The sequence below is a fragment of the Gamsiella multidivaricata genome, assembly GCF_025024155.1.
Source record: "Gamsiella multidivaricata strain RSA 2152 chromosome Unknown BC939scaffold_25, whole genome shotgun sequence".
NCBI classification, from domain to species: domain Eukaryota; kingdom Fungi; phylum Mortierellomycota; class Mortierellomycetes; order Mortierellales; family Mortierellaceae; genus Gamsiella; species Gamsiella multidivaricata.
Window position 1 is genome coordinate 92,318 of NW_026251733.1, and position 16,252 is coordinate 108,569.

General features: G+C 48.2%; 6 protein-coding genes across 6 annotated transcripts; 2 read left to right on the plus strand and 4 right to left on the minus strand.

Annotated features, from left to right (window-relative positions):
- Positions 1 to 83: 83 nt before the first annotated feature.
- BC939DRAFT_126755 (26S protease regulatory subunit 4) lies at positions 84 to 1,674 on the minus strand. The gene is made up of 4 exons (XM_051550037.1): positions 1,615 to 1,674; positions 1,204 to 1,514; positions 704 to 1,119; positions 84 to 614 (listed from the first exon to the last, which is right to left on the minus strand). Exons 2-4 carry the CDS (start codon positions 1,483 to 1,485, stop codon positions 173 to 175), a joined length of 1,140 nt encoding a protein of 379 aa, XP_051413210.1. The 5' UTR covers positions 1,486 to 1,514; positions 1,615 to 1,674; the 3' UTR covers positions 84 to 172.
- A 498-nt stretch (positions 1,675 to 2,172) lies between these two features.
- BC939DRAFT_448429 (ankyrin repeat-containing domain protein) lies at positions 2,173 to 3,179 on the minus strand. Its single transcript, XM_051555222.1, has 5 exons — positions 3,081 to 3,179; positions 2,877 to 3,003; positions 2,588 to 2,766; positions 2,398 to 2,498; positions 2,173 to 2,321 (listed from the first exon to the last, which is right to left on the minus strand). The coding sequence occupies exons 1-5, from the start codon at positions 3,106 to 3,108 to the stop codon at positions 2,253 to 2,255; spliced, it is 504 nt and encodes a 167-aa protein (XP_051413211.1). The 5' UTR covers positions 3,109 to 3,179; the 3' UTR covers positions 2,173 to 2,252.
- Positions 3,180 to 3,217: 38 nt separating this feature from the next.
- BC939DRAFT_502230 (major facilitator superfamily domain-containing protein) lies at positions 3,218 to 5,014 on the minus strand (the record flags this gene model as incomplete). Its single annotated transcript, XM_051560264.1, has 4 exons — positions 3,218 to 3,741; positions 3,857 to 4,086; positions 4,198 to 4,439; positions 4,541 to 5,014. The coding sequence occupies 4 exons, from the start codon at positions 5,012 to 5,014 to the stop codon at positions 3,218 to 3,220; spliced, it is 1,470 nt and encodes a 489-aa protein (XP_051413212.1).
- A 1,820-nt stretch (positions 5,015 to 6,834) lies between these two features.
- Positions 6,835 to 8,964, minus strand: BC939DRAFT_448435 (uncharacterized protein). The gene is made up of 8 exons (XM_051555223.1): positions 8,552 to 8,964; positions 8,399 to 8,459; positions 8,170 to 8,316; positions 8,047 to 8,072; positions 7,493 to 7,877; positions 7,233 to 7,404; positions 7,068 to 7,119; positions 6,835 to 6,984 (listed from the first exon to the last, which is right to left on the minus strand). The coding sequence occupies exons 1-8, from the start codon at positions 8,867 to 8,869 to the stop codon at positions 6,892 to 6,894; spliced, it is 1,254 nt and encodes a 417-aa protein (XP_051413213.1). The 5' UTR covers positions 8,870 to 8,964; the 3' UTR covers positions 6,835 to 6,891.
- Positions 8,965 to 9,096: 132 nt separating this feature from the next.
- BC939DRAFT_476223 (ribosomal protein L5 domain-containing protein) lies at positions 9,097 to 10,164 on the plus strand (the record flags this gene model as incomplete). Its single annotated transcript, XM_051558575.1, has 2 exons — positions 9,097 to 9,655; positions 9,767 to 10,164. 2 exons carry the CDS (start codon positions 9,097 to 9,099, stop codon positions 10,162 to 10,164), a joined length of 957 nt encoding a protein of 318 aa, XP_051413214.1.
- Positions 10,165 to 10,389: 225 nt separating this feature from the next.
- On the plus strand, positions 10,390 to 16,223 carry BC939DRAFT_448438 (uncharacterized protein). The gene is made up of 12 exons (XM_051555224.1): positions 10,390 to 10,751; positions 10,884 to 11,546; positions 11,759 to 12,203; positions 12,300 to 12,386; positions 12,481 to 12,670; positions 12,757 to 13,304; positions 13,399 to 13,842; positions 13,932 to 14,597; positions 14,697 to 14,814; positions 14,907 to 15,094; positions 15,201 to 15,356; positions 15,461 to 16,223. Exons 1-12 carry the CDS (start codon positions 10,678 to 10,680, stop codon positions 16,043 to 16,045), a joined length of 4,164 nt encoding a protein of 1,387 aa, XP_051413215.1. The 5' UTR covers positions 10,390 to 10,677; the 3' UTR covers positions 16,046 to 16,223.
- The last annotated feature ends 29 nt before the right edge of the window (positions 16,224 to 16,252 follow it).

Genomic DNA, 16,252 nt, shown 5'->3' on the forward strand with positions numbered 1-16,252 from the left:
CATGCCCAGTTCGGATCAGCCACCTGCTCCAGATAAACCTTATATAAACATCCTCATCAAGATCAGGGTATCCGCGTAACAAGGTTCTGCTGTGCAAAACCCGATTATTGAAGATAACCGATTGCTGTTGTGCTTTATTTTCCAATGCCAGTTTATTTTGTTCGGCTATGGTTTACAGGTACAGTCCTTCAGGTGTACCCTCGTTCTTCCTGTACAACACCTTCTCCTTTGCCTTCTTAAAGTCATCCGCCTTGACCTTCATACGACGCTCACGCAGTGCCAACAAACCGGCCTCTGTGCACACAGCCTTGATATCAGCTCCAGAAAGTTCGTCCTTTGACATAACAAATTCCTCCAAATCCACATCGTCCGCGAGCTGCATGCGCCCAGTGTGAATGTTAAAGATACGGCGCTTGGTCTTGACATCAGGCATGGGGAACTCGATCTTGCGATCGATTCGTCCTGGACGAATCAGGGCGGGGTCCAAGGACTCAATCTGGTTGGTGGCCATAATGACTTTGACGTCTCCTCGTGAATCGAATCCGTCCAACTGGTTCAGCAGCTCCAACATGGTTCTCTGGATCTCACGCTCTCCTCCAGAATTCGATTCATATCTATTTCGAGCAGCAAAAAGCAGCAGATTAGCTGCCAGCCATCCGCATGTTGCACAGAGAGAAGCATGCGTGGTGCTCTGACGACTTACCTCTTGGTACCAATGGCGTCAATTTCATCAATGAACACAATCGACGGTGCGTTTTCTTCTGCAACTCTAAACAGCTCACGGACCAACTTTGGACCATCTCCAAGGTACTTTTGGATCAGCTCCGATCCAACGACACGCAAGAAGGTCGCAGAGGTCTGGTTGGCGACAGCCTTAGCGAGCAAAGTCTTGCCTGTTCCGGGCACACCATACAAAATGACGCCCTTAGGAGGCTTCACACCCATGTCTTCGTACAACTCGGGGTGGGTTAAGGGCAGCTCGACAGCTTCCTTGATTTCCTGAATCTGTGCCTCTAAACCACCAATGTCTGCATACGATTCCGTAGGAGCCTTTTCCAACTTCATGACGCTGACCATAGGGTCGGCATCGTCCTGAAGAACTCCAATAACGGACATAGTCTAGGGATTACGATGAAATGTCAGTAAGGATTGTCTATGCATGGCCTCATATCACATCGCACCTGTCGCTAAGAGACTACATACCTTGTGGTGAAGCAAAATCGAGCATCCGGGCTCCAGCAAATCTTTGTCCACGAAGGAGAGAATACTGACATAATATTCGGGTCCATTACTTGTCGAGATAATGGCATGGTCGTCGTCAATAATTTCCTCAAGCGTGCCGACGCTCATGGGTGTTCCCCGGAGATCATCGACCTTGGATCGCTCTTCCAATGTCTTTTCCTCCTGAGGCTTCAGTCTCTCCTGGTTCACTACAAACTCTTCTTCCATGAGTAAGTAGTCCTTGATACGCTCCATCTTGAGCATCTTCAGGCGGCAGCGTGTTGTCGGGAACACTATGGTGACAATCGAGAAGGGCACATGTAAGTCTTTACTGAGCACGCAATTCAACTCTGCTGTGGATTAAATGCTGTAAATACAGAGAGCCCCTTGAACACACCTGCAGGGAGCTTTGATGATGCGTCAGGGCCCTTTCTCATCTTCTTCTTTCCGACGCGAGTGGGCAGTGGAGGCTCCCATTTCTTCTTGGGTTCCTTGTCCTAGAATGTCATAAATTCAGCAAGGCGCGGTTAGCCGCCTGGTTGTTACGAGCCTAAGTCTGGAGCAAGCGGCTTTCGAAGACGCATACATCTTTTTTCTGGTTCTTATTGGCGTTTGGTGGCTGTGATTGTTGGTTACCCTATATTAGCCAAAAGCAAAGAGGATTCAAAGGTCAGCACTGTGTGTTCCATAGAATGGTGTGCCTGAGAAGATCTGTCTGCGAACCTCCAACACGCTATTTTTTTACCATAGTGAGTTTCGAGGGCGTGCGGTAGGTACTGTGTATGTGTTATGGGAAGGATATCCAGCAAAGGTCGATGCGAGTGGAATGCACAGTTGAGGAGGACAATGATAAGATGCAAAGCAGACAGACATGCGAACAAAAGCACGAGCAGACGCGGCCCCTCCGCCGAACCAGGTGACGTATGCACATATTATTCCAATTATATAGTTGCCATTTAAGTAGGGTACGATGCTCCCACAGAGTTTATTCAATGTATACCATGTGCATGTGTATCCGGTATCTTGGACCTCTACTCGTCATCGCTCGGAACACCGTCCGATTCATCATCGTCGTCGTCTCCAACAATATCTCTCGCATCCTAATGATGAACTTCAATGGGTTAATGTTGCTTTGAGGGAGCCATTTCTATCATCGCAAGCTCCATGGCCACTTACATATTGTGCTCCCAGAGCAGCGCGCTGCAAAAAATCCTTCACTTCTCCATGAGTATCGCTAGGCGCTTTGTCCACGGGCTTTTGCTTGAGTTTATTCGAAGCTATTTAAGAAATGGTAGTGTACTTTTTGTCAATATCTCGCCAAGTTAATCGCATCCTGTGTGCTGCCGCAATGAACCACTCCAAATACCGTTGAGCGAAGCGCCGTGGTTGACAAGGACTTGAACCATCTCCAGAGCAACATCGGGGTCCTGGTATGCTGCAGCCTTGTGCAAAGGCGTATCTCCTTCAATGCGATTCGCAATATTGACATTGATCCCGTCAAAGTACAGCAGGACCTCTAAGCACTCTGTCGAGGCGTTTCGCGCCCTATTAATGTTCCAATGTGTCGAATAGAGGATCAGTAATCGAGAACTTTCGCAGAACTGAGACTCGTTCCTTGGCTCAAAAAGTGCCTACAGTCGACTCGAGACACATACGCATAATGAAGAGCAGAATTGCCGAGTCCATCAGTATAGTTCACGTTGAAAGTGGTAGGGTCAGACGAGAGGACCTGGTCAAGTAAGTCGAGATTGTCGTCTCTGCATGCGGCCATCAGGAGTTCATCTACAGGACAAACGACACTAGGTTACATTCATTGCACAGGAAGAGTTCTACTTGTAAAATAAAGCATGTGAACGTACTGTTGCTTGCGCCATCCTCGTTAGACATGTTGTATAAAGTCGTCAGAAGTTGAGGTAGGTGATTTTGAGAAGTTTGCAGAGAAGACTTGTGGTCAGAGCTTAGACGTCATTTCTTGAGACTTGAATTTTATTACTATCTATAAGGTATCCATGGTCCGGACACGTCGTACACGATTCATCTTCCAATCCAGGTACGCCCAGATTGTGATACACAGCGCGCCTAGGGTCATGGTGGCACCTGCTGTTAGGGTAACAGGTAGGTAGGAGATATTTGGCCGAGTAACATCCAGAAGAAATCCTGCCAACGGTGCTCCTCCCAGCATGCCTATACCACCTGCCGCGTACATCAATCCGATGGTGGATGCGATCTGCTTCGTGCCAAAGGACTGTGCCACTGCAACTGGAACGAGAGAAATATAACCACCTGCAAAGAAACCGAAGACCAAGCCCATCAGCAACAGAGTACCAAAGGACTTCGAAAGAGTCCAGAGAACCATGACCGCGAAGGCTGTGCACCAGGAGCAAATGAACAAGACTTTAACATTCGAAAAATAGTCCGAGATTAGGCCAAGTAGAATTCTGCCTGCAAAGGATGCTCCATTGGAAAGGCCGAGAATCAGGGCGCCTTTTTCGACGGGCACACCCACAAACACAGCATATGCTAGAGTAGAAAGTCGTGATCCAGTATTAGTTCTTAACGTTCCCTTTTGCCATTGTTTTTTGTTTTTATTTTTATCTGTGAAACGGGGTTCTGAAGCAGTATAGCTTCGACTTACTTTGCATGTAGTACAGCGGAATAAGGAAACCGACTGATGCAGCCAATTCTGCCAGGGATAAGGAGAGGAACCGTGGGTCCTTGAACACCTTCAACGCCGCAAAGAAGGATGGTTTCTCCTTAGATGTCTCTTTTACTACGCCCTTTTCAGCACTCGAGTCCGCTTCAGTCACCGAGCGGCAAACTTCAACATGTACCTTACTCTCCGCAATGAGCATGCTCGCGCCGCCACTACGTTTAAGAAGAGCGGAAATGAATCAATATTCGGAAGCATATACAAGATGGATCAGTATTCATCTTGGCCCATCTGATGCACAAAGACTCTTTAATCTTGCAGCATACCAAACAACGAGGCATAATAACGCAAGGATGCGTAGAGTCCAGTAGATGTCAGTTTTCTCGATCAGCGACTGGGTCAAGGGAGCAAGGATCAAGCCTCCTGCACCAACTCCAGAGACCGCCAGACCAGTAGCGAGCCCGCGTTTTTTGGTAAAATAGTGCGATGGCACCGCAATGGCAGGATAATATGCAAGGGATGCGCCGATTCCGAAAAGGACACCCTGAGTGAGGTACAGTTGCCAGAGCTGGCGGTGGAGGTATCCGAGCATGAAATGACTGTGTTAGGACAATGTTACATTAATAAAAGATGTAGGTATTTTCTAGAACTCGGTCATCGCCAGCGTACCTGCTTTGCAAAAGACGCGAGGACGAGGGACAGGGTCATCAGCAGAGTGCCTGTAATAGCTGTCAGTCTGAATCCGAAGCGATCGGCAACAATACCAGCCAAGAATCCAGCAAGGTAGGTGACAGCAGATCCTGCAGTACCCACAAAAGCAATTGAAGATGCATTGGAGCTTGGGTACACTTCTTGGTAATGGTGCTCGAAGATTCCAAAGATATACTCAGTAGGCGCAAAGGCGAAGGAGTGAATTAAGAACGATCCTGCGACCACAAGCCATGCTTGTGGGCCGCCATCTCGAGACGGAGCAATTGTTCCTTCTTGTTCGGAAGATGAAGGTGTCTCATGAGTGAGAGTCTCGGGTGGAGTCAAGGGGATGGTTCCTGGTGCTGTGGATGTAACGGTTGGTTGCGGCGGATCGACAGCTGTGATTGTGGAGCCAGCACGCGCCGGTGCAGGCTTCTCGAGAGTCGCGTTCATGTGTACAAAATAGAAAGGACAGATATGAAGGAAAAGCGGGAGGACGGCAAGATGTTCTGCCTAGATGATAAAAACAAAAAATACTAATAGTGTTTTAGAAGTAAAGAAAGATGGTACAGGAAGTAGCAGGGAGCCAAGATGGTGCACCAAAGGATGGCTAGTGAAAAGCGAGAGCTGGATCTCTTTATTGAACCATGCAAAATAATAAAGTTAGGAGGATAGGGAGAAGAAAGAAGAGGGAATGAGGGGAGCAACCGCACCCTTTATAAGTGTGGAAAAAAAAAGAGAATTGCCATTTTCAGCAGCAGTTCTTGTTCCTTAGCATCCTTTGTGTTACTATCACCTTGCCCCCACGATCCATAATCCACGGTCCGTGATGTAGTATAGATAGAGATTAACAGTAGAGATTTTAAGCTATCGCATGCCAATCTGGTCTACATGTGCTGATCGATAGGAACGAAGGAGGTTCCCGAAAGGGTACTGTTGTGCAACAGCTCCGGAAAGAGTGCTGCTGCAGTGGCAATTCGGCTTTTTCTTGGATTTCTTCTTTCCAACAAGGTTGGTTTATGACTCTGAATGATAAAAACAGGGTGCAGAACTTCAGGCACTCGACGCCAACGGGTTAGGTATCGGATGGTTTTCCTCTAGGCCAGAACAAGGTTAACTCCCACACCACACACACATCGACAAAAACGAGCAAATTATTAATGGCGGATGCAACGTTATATTCCGCTTTCGATCTTACAGTGCAGTGCTCTCTGCTGGCATGTAGAAGAGTACTTCCAAGGTCCTGGCAGTAACTCCTCTTCGTTCTTGTTTCAAGGATGGTAATGCCGCCAGTTGTAGTCGATCATAGCAGATGGGCAGCTTGTCAATTACATTTCTGCACTTAGGGCTCCCCGGTTCAGACAAAGGCCGCCTTCGAAGACAGGGATCGTTTCCGTTAATGGCAAACAAACAACGCATCGCGACTTCTCGTCCAATGACGAAAACAAAGTTCTCGCTCCCACGCGATGTATCGTTTATTTACAGCGAATAGGGGACTTTTCCTCACCATCTACCTCCTCGGTATATTAGAAGTCTTAGAGATGGAACTGCAGCGCACGTCGTTGCTTTACCCAAAGCACTTATACCAAAATTAGGTTCAATATTCACTGTCAGTATTAACAGACACTTTACGTACTTTCTTGATAAATATCTAGCCTTCTCCTTATGGGCGGGTGATAACTCTGCTAAACAAGCGTCCTGACGGCATACTGGTAATCTAGGTACTCTGGATTTCAAGGCTGTAATACCAAGCACAAAAGAAATCATTTCTGTTCCGGCATGGTATACGGGACGAGGATCGGTAAATAAGTCTGGTACTGTATTCAGGTCCATCCCGCTGCTCAGCCTTCATGACCATTAAGTATCGCGCCCACTGACTGGAGAACGAGCATGCATAGCACTTTTGCAAGTAGTAAACTTTCTATGTAAGTCTGCACTGGTGACTTCTTCAGAAAAGGAAACTAGGTGCCTCCAAAATTTAAATGCTTTTAGGACCAGGATCCAAGAACTGCACGCTTCTTTCATGACCACCCAGGATGCGCAATGAATGTCGCATATGTTGTACCGCGCGTCGTGGAAGTATCTCCCAGAGTATCAGTTGTACTCGTGTGTTTATACGAACATGCACGCCATCTTAGCTCGCGATACCCAACAAATCGCGCCCATGCTAGCTGTATCCACGAACCGTAGCTCAAAAGTACAAGTCGCTGAACCCCCGGTTCCAGAAGCAATACTATTTCTCGGTTCCAATGACTCACTTTGTGCTAAACGACGACATCATCAGTACTTTAATGAATAGGAACGCTGGTATTGAGTCAGCTGTGAAGGGATCACTGGAAATAATCCGTAGGTCCTGGACAGTAGATCTTAAGGTCGCTTGGCTTCATTGGTCTGTCCTTGTCCTCGCGACTCGAAAACATGTTCTACAGATATGAAAATGGCACACGTCAGTCAAGTACAGCAACGCGATATTGCTATTAGAACAGGCGTGACGTATTGGGCTTACATTCCATAACGCAATCGCCATAACTTGGTTGGCGCACTTGTTCGGGTGGAAGCTATAGTATTGCGATTAGAAAAAAAAAAAAAAAAAAAAAAAAAAAAAGTATCAGTTAATAGCTGCGGCGACCTCAGTACATGTCAAGCGAGTATCCGCCTAGCGGTCACATACCAGTCCAGACCACTCATGTATCCTTGCCCATAAGCGGATGAGCTATCCTTGAACTCCGTAAGTCCAGGCTGGAACGCGACGCCAAACGTTCCCTCGTCCTTGCTCTCTTCATTGATTTCCTGGGCGATCCTCTCCATGACCTCATTGTACTTTTTGGAGAGATCTCCAGCCTCTAATATGTATTTGCGTTTTTTCAGTGTTCACGCTACGGTACTTGCAAAACCCTGCTCAAACAATTAGCAATTGCTTGTGGTACTTACTTTGCCGATCCGCTTCATCACCTGTAGCGCATCCACAGATAGGAAAAGGCAGCTTGTCAAAGAGTAGCTCGCAGTAGGAATACCCACGCGAGAGTTCATAGACCAAGGTCACATCGAAGATGCCAACCAAGTTCACGAATGTCGGCCCAATGGATTCCCTCAGCTGCTGCAACGCTAGTTTGAGAGCCGCACCGTATTCTTCTGGATCAGCGATCTCGGACAACGCCTCATCATCCCCACATGCAGCACAGAGATTGTTGGCGCCAATAAAGACAGTGGCTAGTTTCCACTCGTCTTTGTATTTGTGATAAAGTCCGCCGAGCCCGAATAAAAGCCTTAATCGTTCGATCTGTGACGGAAGCGTTTGGGCAATAGCTCCACTTACCTATGTGAGTTCCAGTATCGGATCGTTAGTGGTAAGGATGAGTAATAAAACAAAGTTATTGGGTATCACGCGCACTTCTTGGCAAGGAGGTGGCACTTGATTGATATTCGATGCAAAGAATCATGCATCAAGGGATTGAAAGGGATACACATTTTGAACTCGTACTTACAGCTGCGTTGAGGCCTTTGCCACCAGCTAATATGGGCACGCGGGCGAGGAGGACATCGTCAGGACCGCCATCCAAATTTAACAACTTTTCACATGGACAGCTGCAGTGAGCAAATGTGCTTACAAAGAGGGAGTGTGAATCCAGACGCGCTTCCCTTGACGTGCTTCGTGTATGTCTTCAAAAAGTTTGTGAGAGTGTGCTCGTCGCTGTCGCCTCCGCCTGAGAAGACCTTGCCTCGGAATTCCAAAACTGTTGCGAAGGGAGGTCGACCTATGTTGTAATTTAGGTTGTTGAAGGTTTAAAATCGTGCGACACCTGCATGGTAGCACCAGTTGGTCGACATCTCACGTACCAGATACCATGGCGAAGCCTGCTGTGATACTGTCCCCGATAGAGACCACGGCTTTGATGTCCTATATATATTACATTGACATAATGCAGGGTAGTATGGACTCAAGCAGACAATTGTTTCTTATCATAATTAACGGTCGTGGATTCGCCTTACATGTGGGCGAAGACGCCAGACATTTGTCGGTCTGACCATGTCCTTTTCAGTAAGCTTATACGGTTGGCAGGACCATTCCTGGATCGACGTCGGACATAAAGATTCGTTCCTGGCCTCTCCAAACGTATTATATATGGCCTGTAGTTCGTTAACCCATGGCGTCGTATAGGGTGTCAAAGTCTCGGTATTGGGATGCGACGAAGAGTCAGCTTGGCTGTGTTTGAATATTCTTTGAAAGGGCAGTTGCAAAGGGAATGCGGGACAAGGAGCAAGACACAGGAAAAGTATGCTTTTCAGGGCCAAAGTAGGGGCCTTCATGATAGAGGTGGTGGAAACGGTGGAGACGGTGCTGATGGTTGGGGGTAGAAAGTGAATGAAGAGCGAGGACACGCCTTACCAGGCTTCTTTTCCTGGCAGCTGGCTCCACAGGGGCCACGTGGTTTAAGGCAGTCACCCAGGGCACTGTAAACAGACTTTGCCCATCGATCTTTGAAACGACGAAGATCGTCTCCGACTGCTCAAGCATCACAACCCCTACTTGTATAATGTCATTCCGTGTTCGAGCTGTTGCATTCAGGGCGCCTGATCTCGGGCTTTTACCAAAGTCATCACCAATCTACCAAGCGATCCCGGCTCTCCAGGTTCGCGCGAAATCAACCGCCAGCATTCTTCGCAGCAGCGACCTCAACAAAAAGAGTACTGGCAATAATATCGACGACTATGATACCTCAAAGAACAAGGTCCTCTCTCAGGTACCTATATATACCACTGGCCTCAGTCGACTCAGGGAACACTTCACAACATCCATACAGGAGGACATCATGATCACATCGTATCGACACCATCATAAGAAAAAGAAGCAGATCCCTGAAGGCGTCAAAATTGAATTGAAGGGTAAAAGACATCTCAGGCCAGCACCTCGGCCGTCGTCACCAACCGAAATTCCTGAACTCGTCAAGATCGACATCCATTGTATGATGAAGGAAGCGATTACCAGCAAATACAACCTTTTGAGCGGCATCATGGCTATCCAATCTATTACAGGAGAGACACCAGAGATCATTTACGCGAAAAAGGGTGTTCACAACTGGAAGTTGCGGAAAGGTAACAGGCATAGTCCTTTATATCCGGGAGGAGGAGGGGGGAGGGGGTTAAACATTAGGTCTTTACCGAGTAACTAACTAACGCAGTGCTATGGTTTCTTTTATTCAATAGGAATGCCCATTGGTTGCCGGGTAACATTGAAGGGAGACAAGATGTATCAGTTCTTGGACAAGCTGGTGGAGGTGGTCTTGCCAAAGATGAAGGAATGGCCCGGTCTTCCAGAAGGATCAGGGGATGGCACAGGAAACATTGGCATGGGGTTCCAGCCCTCGGCACTTTCATTGTTCCCTGAGATCGAGAGCAACTTTGACATGTATCCACGGATGACAGGATTTGACATCACGTTCAATACGACGGCATACACGAACTTAGATGCGAGGCTTTTAATGAGCGGTTTCAACATGCCATTCCAAAAATCGAGTACCGCCGCAAGGAAGGAAATCGCTGGATCTACAAAGAAGCTCGATGTAGCTGAGAGCTTAGAAGATCGGAGAACTCATAATGCATGAATTACATATCATACTACCCATCATATACGCACAGCCAACCCACGATTCTTTGAAATAAAACATTCGTGTCACTTTCAAGCTCCTTCAGCCGATCTGATTTCAATGGTTCCGTTTTTCTTTTTGCAGGTCAGGCACTCAATCCAATTTGGTGCAATTACCGCAAGCCACCAAGAGCAGTCCTTTTGAGCGTGGCCGCCAACTTGTTCGCCTTTTGCTTTTCTCTCACCCAAAACGCTTCCCTTTCCCCCCACCTCTTCCTTCAATTCTCCCGCTTAATCACTAATCCCATCTGTCAGCTTGATTGAGTGCATCTGCTCCCCGCCCTTTCTCTATCATTTGCCATCGCCTTCTGTCTTAACGTAACTGTCTGCTTACTGTTCCCGACTGAAAAAAAACGCGGCCTGTCTTCGCGCGCTCGATTCCACCTTCCCTTCTGGTTACTTCACGAAAGGGAGCTATAGTCTGTTCTCCTCAGTCATCCTCAGTAATCGTCTTCCGACTGCGAACATCTAGATGCCTGCCCCACCTCCACCTCCTGAGGAAAAGTCCCAGTGGGTTCGGGGCTCTGTTCCTCAGCAGGGGTACTCGTAAGTTCTCCTTACACACCTACTCTCTTTCTCGACCATGGTTTACTTCCATCCGTTAATTACAATGATTACAATACGTAGCACCATTTGGATCGTATGTTGACACCAGTATCCTTCTCCCATACTATTTAGGTCGCCTTCGGGGTCTATGCCGCCTCATCCCTCGTCTCCATACGCGCATCATCTTCCTCCGGTTGTAGGGGGTTCACAAGGACCTGACCAACACGCACCAAACCAAGGAGGGCCAGTTCTACCGCCGCCTCCACCCATGTCTATCATCGGTGGACCACCTCCAAGATCAGGCCCATCTATGCCGTCGTCGCGTCCCCCATCCAGCCCGTCGCTCAGCAGTGTCCACGGCAGCAATGCACATCCTTCGGCCATCATGCCGCCTTCGTCTCATGGCCCTCCACCGAGCCACAAGGCATCCGATGCCCACCTTCACCATTTAGCATCGTCTCCTCAACCAAACCACATGGTCCCATCGCCACACCCAGTGCAGTCTCCACACGGTCCTCACCCAGGCTCGCACATCAATCCACCGCCGCCCGCTATTACACCTGGGCCTGGACCAGGACCGGGGCCTAACCCAGGTTCAGCTCCTCCGCCCCCTCAGCAGGCTCTCCCAGCCCCAAGCGGTGGACCAGCTTCTGCATCTTCTGCAGCGAGCAGCTATCGACCCTTGAACGTCAGAGATGCGCTGTCATATCTCGATCAGGTCAAGGTGCAGTTCCAAGATCAGCCAGACGTTTATAACCGCTTCCTAGATATCATGAAGGACTTCAAGAGTCAAAAGTAAGTGTGGTGAGCAACGCTATCGATCACGGTAGGCTCCGTGTGTACAAGATCGAATGGGATCCCCTGAACTGCCCTGGGAGAGTTTTGTACATTGAACATCTTATTTTTGTGGCTGGGGCGGACGCGACATTCGTCCTTGAGAAACGAGGGGGACAAGACAGCGAAATGTGAAAGTCACTAACATAATGATCGCTGCCCCGGTATGATAGCATCGATACACCAGGAGTGATTGAGCGCGTTTCGACACTGTTCAAGGGACACCCAACTCTTATTTCCGGATTTAACACGTTCTTGCCTCCAGGATACCGCATCGAGTGCCTCAGTAGTGCCAACGAAGCCAACATGATCAGGGTGACGACCCCTTCCGGACACACGACAACGCAAATGGGTGGACCAATTGTCATCCCGGAAAGACTACCGCCGCCTGCGCCTTCGCACTACAACCAGTCTTCATACCATATGCAGCAGGGAAGCGGCTACCAGCCCTCGATTCCATCCATCTCTCAGATCCAACTGCCTCCTGTCAATTCGTCTGGATACATGTCGCAGCAATCTTCCCAGGCTTTGGGGCTATCTGGATCGCAGAATGGTGCTAGCAGCAAGAAGACCCCTGTCGAATTCAATCATGCTATCAACTATGTGCACAAGATCAAGGTATGATTTGAAGACACACAAGGAATGGATGCAAAGTTCTGAACGATTGATGTCGAACTTGCCAAGTATTCATCGGCTCTGATGCGCCACTTCTAGAATCGATTCGCGAATGACCCCGAAACATACAAGCAGTTTTTGGAGCTGCTGCAGGCGTACCAAAAGGAGATGAAGCCCATAACCGATGTATGTCCTCAGCGTGTGCAGATAAAAGGCTTTTGGCATCCATACAAAAGTCAACCAGGCTTACTAACACCTTTTCTGTTCACTCTTCAATCAGGTCTATTCCCACGTCACTCTGCTATTCAAGAACGCACCCGATCTTTTGGACGAGTTCAAGCAGTTCTTGCCTGAGAACGGCAATCCCCCCAATCCTGATTTATTTGACGAGATGATGCCCCAGCCTTCGACACTGGCACCCCCTCCACGATCTATGCCAGTTCTGAGTACTCTCAGCAACGGTATGGCTGGTAAGTACAAATTCAAACTCTATATGGTGATATCTATCTGTATCCGCATATCCTCAATTACTAAGAATCCTTAATCCTATTTCTAGTCGGCGACTTCCCCAGCCCATCTTCCAGCGACATGTATGCAAAGAAAGGGACTCAAGTGCCTCCTACTACAGTCATGCAGGGATCTAGCAAGAAGAAGAGGCCTCCCACCGCCACAAATGACCGACCGATGCCAGAAGGCACACCCGGATCGAACAAGAAGCGGTTGAAGCAGAGCAATGCCACTGAGGGCGGCATTTCTCCCCCTATTTCTGCTATACAGCCCACCGTGGTAACCAAGAACCCGGCCAGTGCAGAGGAACTCGCATTTTTTGACCGCGTCAAAAGATTCTTAGGCAACAAGCAGACGTACAACGAATTCTTGAAGCTGCTTAACCTGTTCAGTCAAGATATTTTGGACCGCAAACTTCTAGTGGAGAAGGTGGAGACGTTCCTCGCCCCTAACAAGGAGCTGATAGAGTGGTTTAAAGCATTCGTAGGCTGGGATGGCAAGGACGAGGTTATTGAAAACGTTGCTGCTTACCGAGACAAGATCGACCTGGGTAGCTGCCGAAGATACGGAGAGAGCTACCGTCTGCTTCCCAAAAGCGTAAGTCGTGTTTTCGTTTACAATGTTATTCTTAGACAGTTGGTGTCCTTGGCCATTCGTTCTTCTAACACTGCAGATATTTTATACCTTGTAGGAGACGATGCTGCCTTGCACAGGTCGTGATGAGATGTGCTGGGAGGTCTTAAACGATGTGTGGGCTTCGCATCCAAACTGGTCTGTGGAGGGCGAGGGATTCATGCCGCACAAGAAGAACCAGTTCGAGGAGGTTCTCCACAGGTGCGAGGAGGATCGTTATGAGTTTGACATGAATATTGAGGCCAATCTCCATACGATTGCTCTTTTGGAGCCCATTGCCAAACAGATCCAGAACATGTCGTTGGACGAGCGTGCGCGCTTTAAACTTCCGGAGGGCCTCGGAGGTTCATCCAAGACCATCTACAAGCGCATCATCAGGAAGATCTACGACAATGAGCGCGGTGCTGATGTCATTGATGCCTTGCACAATAATCCAGCCATCGCTGTGCCCGTCGTTCTCAAGCGATTGAAGCTGAAGGATGAGGAATGGAAGAAGTCTCAGGTATGTTCCAGTCTAATACTTTTTAACATTTCCTACTCCTCATGGGCGTGAGATGGCTTACGCGTTCTACGCCTGTTTCTGTAATGTAGCGTGAATGGAACAAGGTGTGGCGGGAGATCGATACCAAGAACTTTTACAAGGCATTGGATCATCAAGGCTTTACGTTCAAGACAGCTGACAAAAAGTTCATCACAACAAAAGCCCTTACCGGCGAGATTGAAGCTCTTCGCCGTGAACAGATTGACAGACGTCTTGTGCCATCTGTTCGCCCTCGCTATCAACTCCAGTTCCTTTTTAAGGACTCCAGCATCTTCCGAGACACCAACAACCTCATCATGTCCTATCTTGACAAGCAAAACTCGTTCGTCAACAGCGATCGGGAAAAGATGGAAAGCTTTATCAAGGAGTTCGTGCCTCAGTTCTTCTGCTTGGACAGCCAGTTCATGAATGATGACGACGTTGTGATGGGTGGCGACGATGATCCAGACACCGGAAGTACTAGCAAGACAGGAGATGCTCAGGTTAAGATGGAGCCCAAGGACGATGCTATTCCTGTCACTGGTCCGAGAGTGCCTGTAGCGGCTGATAAGGACCAGCAACGGGCTACATCCCCCAGCAATACATGGATCCAGGTCGGCAACTACGATGTGAAGCCCACAAGTCTTGGTGCGGCTCCAGCCTCGAACGAAATCAAGCGCACAGCGCTCAACTTTTTCGGAAACCAGACCTACTACTGCTTCTTCCGCTTGTATCAGGTAAGTTGAGAAGTTGTCAAGATGGCACACGTGATTAAAAGACCTTGGAGATCTTTTCTAAACACTTTATTTCTTATCTTTTTGCCCTCATTTCTGCAGCTTGTTTACAGCCGCCTGGAGACGATCAAGGTGGCAGCATCTGAGATGGGCAAGAACGTGTCAGAACGCAGGATGGTCAACCCTGCTGCCATTGACCTCGGCTTTCAGGACCCTGATGGTAAAGCACATTTTCCTAGTGTGCTTTTTTTACAGTTACTACCATGTAATTTGTAATCCTACTCTGACTCACGAACTTTTATACGACAATAGCAACGGTTGAACCGGAGCAAAGCAATGACAATAGCGACAACTATGCGAAGTTGCTTGCATTCATTCACAAGGTCTTTGATGGCGAGCTGGAGCAGACAGCTTTCGAAGAGCAGGCACGCCACCTCTTCGCCACTAAGGCATACATCATCTTCACACTGGATAAGGTCATCGGAGCGCTCCTAAAGCATGTAAGTCATCGAACAGGAATACCTCTTTATTTGGGCCTGACAGGACAACGCGTCCGAACCAGTTTTGATATTAATCAGTATTACAATTTGAATGCGATACTTTTAGGTGCATACAATTGTTGTCGACCAACGATGCAACGAACTCATTGCCATGTTTGTCAAGGATCGTCAGCATGAGAAGAACAGCAGGCGGCAACAGATAATCTACCGTATGCAGGCTGATGCCGTTGTTGGAGACGAGAACCTATACAAGATCGAATATGTATGTACTTTGCTGGAGAAGCATTTTCATCTTAAGCTAGAAACTTGTGTTATTGTAATTGCTAACGCTCGTTTTATCTTTGTTAATTATAATTATAATTATAGGCCAAAGATGAGGTAGCGATGAGCATCCAGCTACTGAGCAAGAACGACTATACATTGGACACAGCTATCTCATCGGAAGAAAAATGGGGATACTACATCGATAGCTATGTGCTCTTGACGCCTACGGAGGGAGTGCTTCCATCAAACTTCCCCACATTCTTGAAGAGGAACCTGCCAGCTCATATTCCGGAAGAGCCCCCACAGGATATCATCACACACAGTGGACTGGAGGTCAAGATTTGCATCAACACGTACAAGATCTTCTTTGTGAACTCGACCGAGGATTTCTTCAAGCGCAAGGGATCGAGTGTATCGAGGGAGAGACTAAATGAAGGGCGCGCGAAGCGCTCAGAGAAGATGCAGGCATGGCTGAAGGCGACGCTGGAGGAACAAGAGTTAAACCAGGAGGAGCTGGATACGTCGTTCCAGAAGTGGCTTCTGGAGGGACCTGAGGATGCCAAAGAGGGTCTGGTCACGGCCGTGAAAACGATACCGGCGACGGCAGACAGTACTGAGAAGAAGATCTATAGCACCACCGCAACGGCCGACAAGGATGTGACGATGACAAGTGCGGACGATGCATAACCGCGCACGATGGATCCGACCACCTGTGCCTCTGACGGAGGATTGTAACGACTTCTCTCTTGGTGCGCCGGAAACCATCACCATTGACTTCGAGTGAGGTCCAGCTGAACGATAATTTTTCATTTTTTTCGTAATACATTTTGTCAATTGAAACCCAAGCGGGCAAGAGTGACGTGATATGCGTATGAATACATAAGAGAAAAGGTG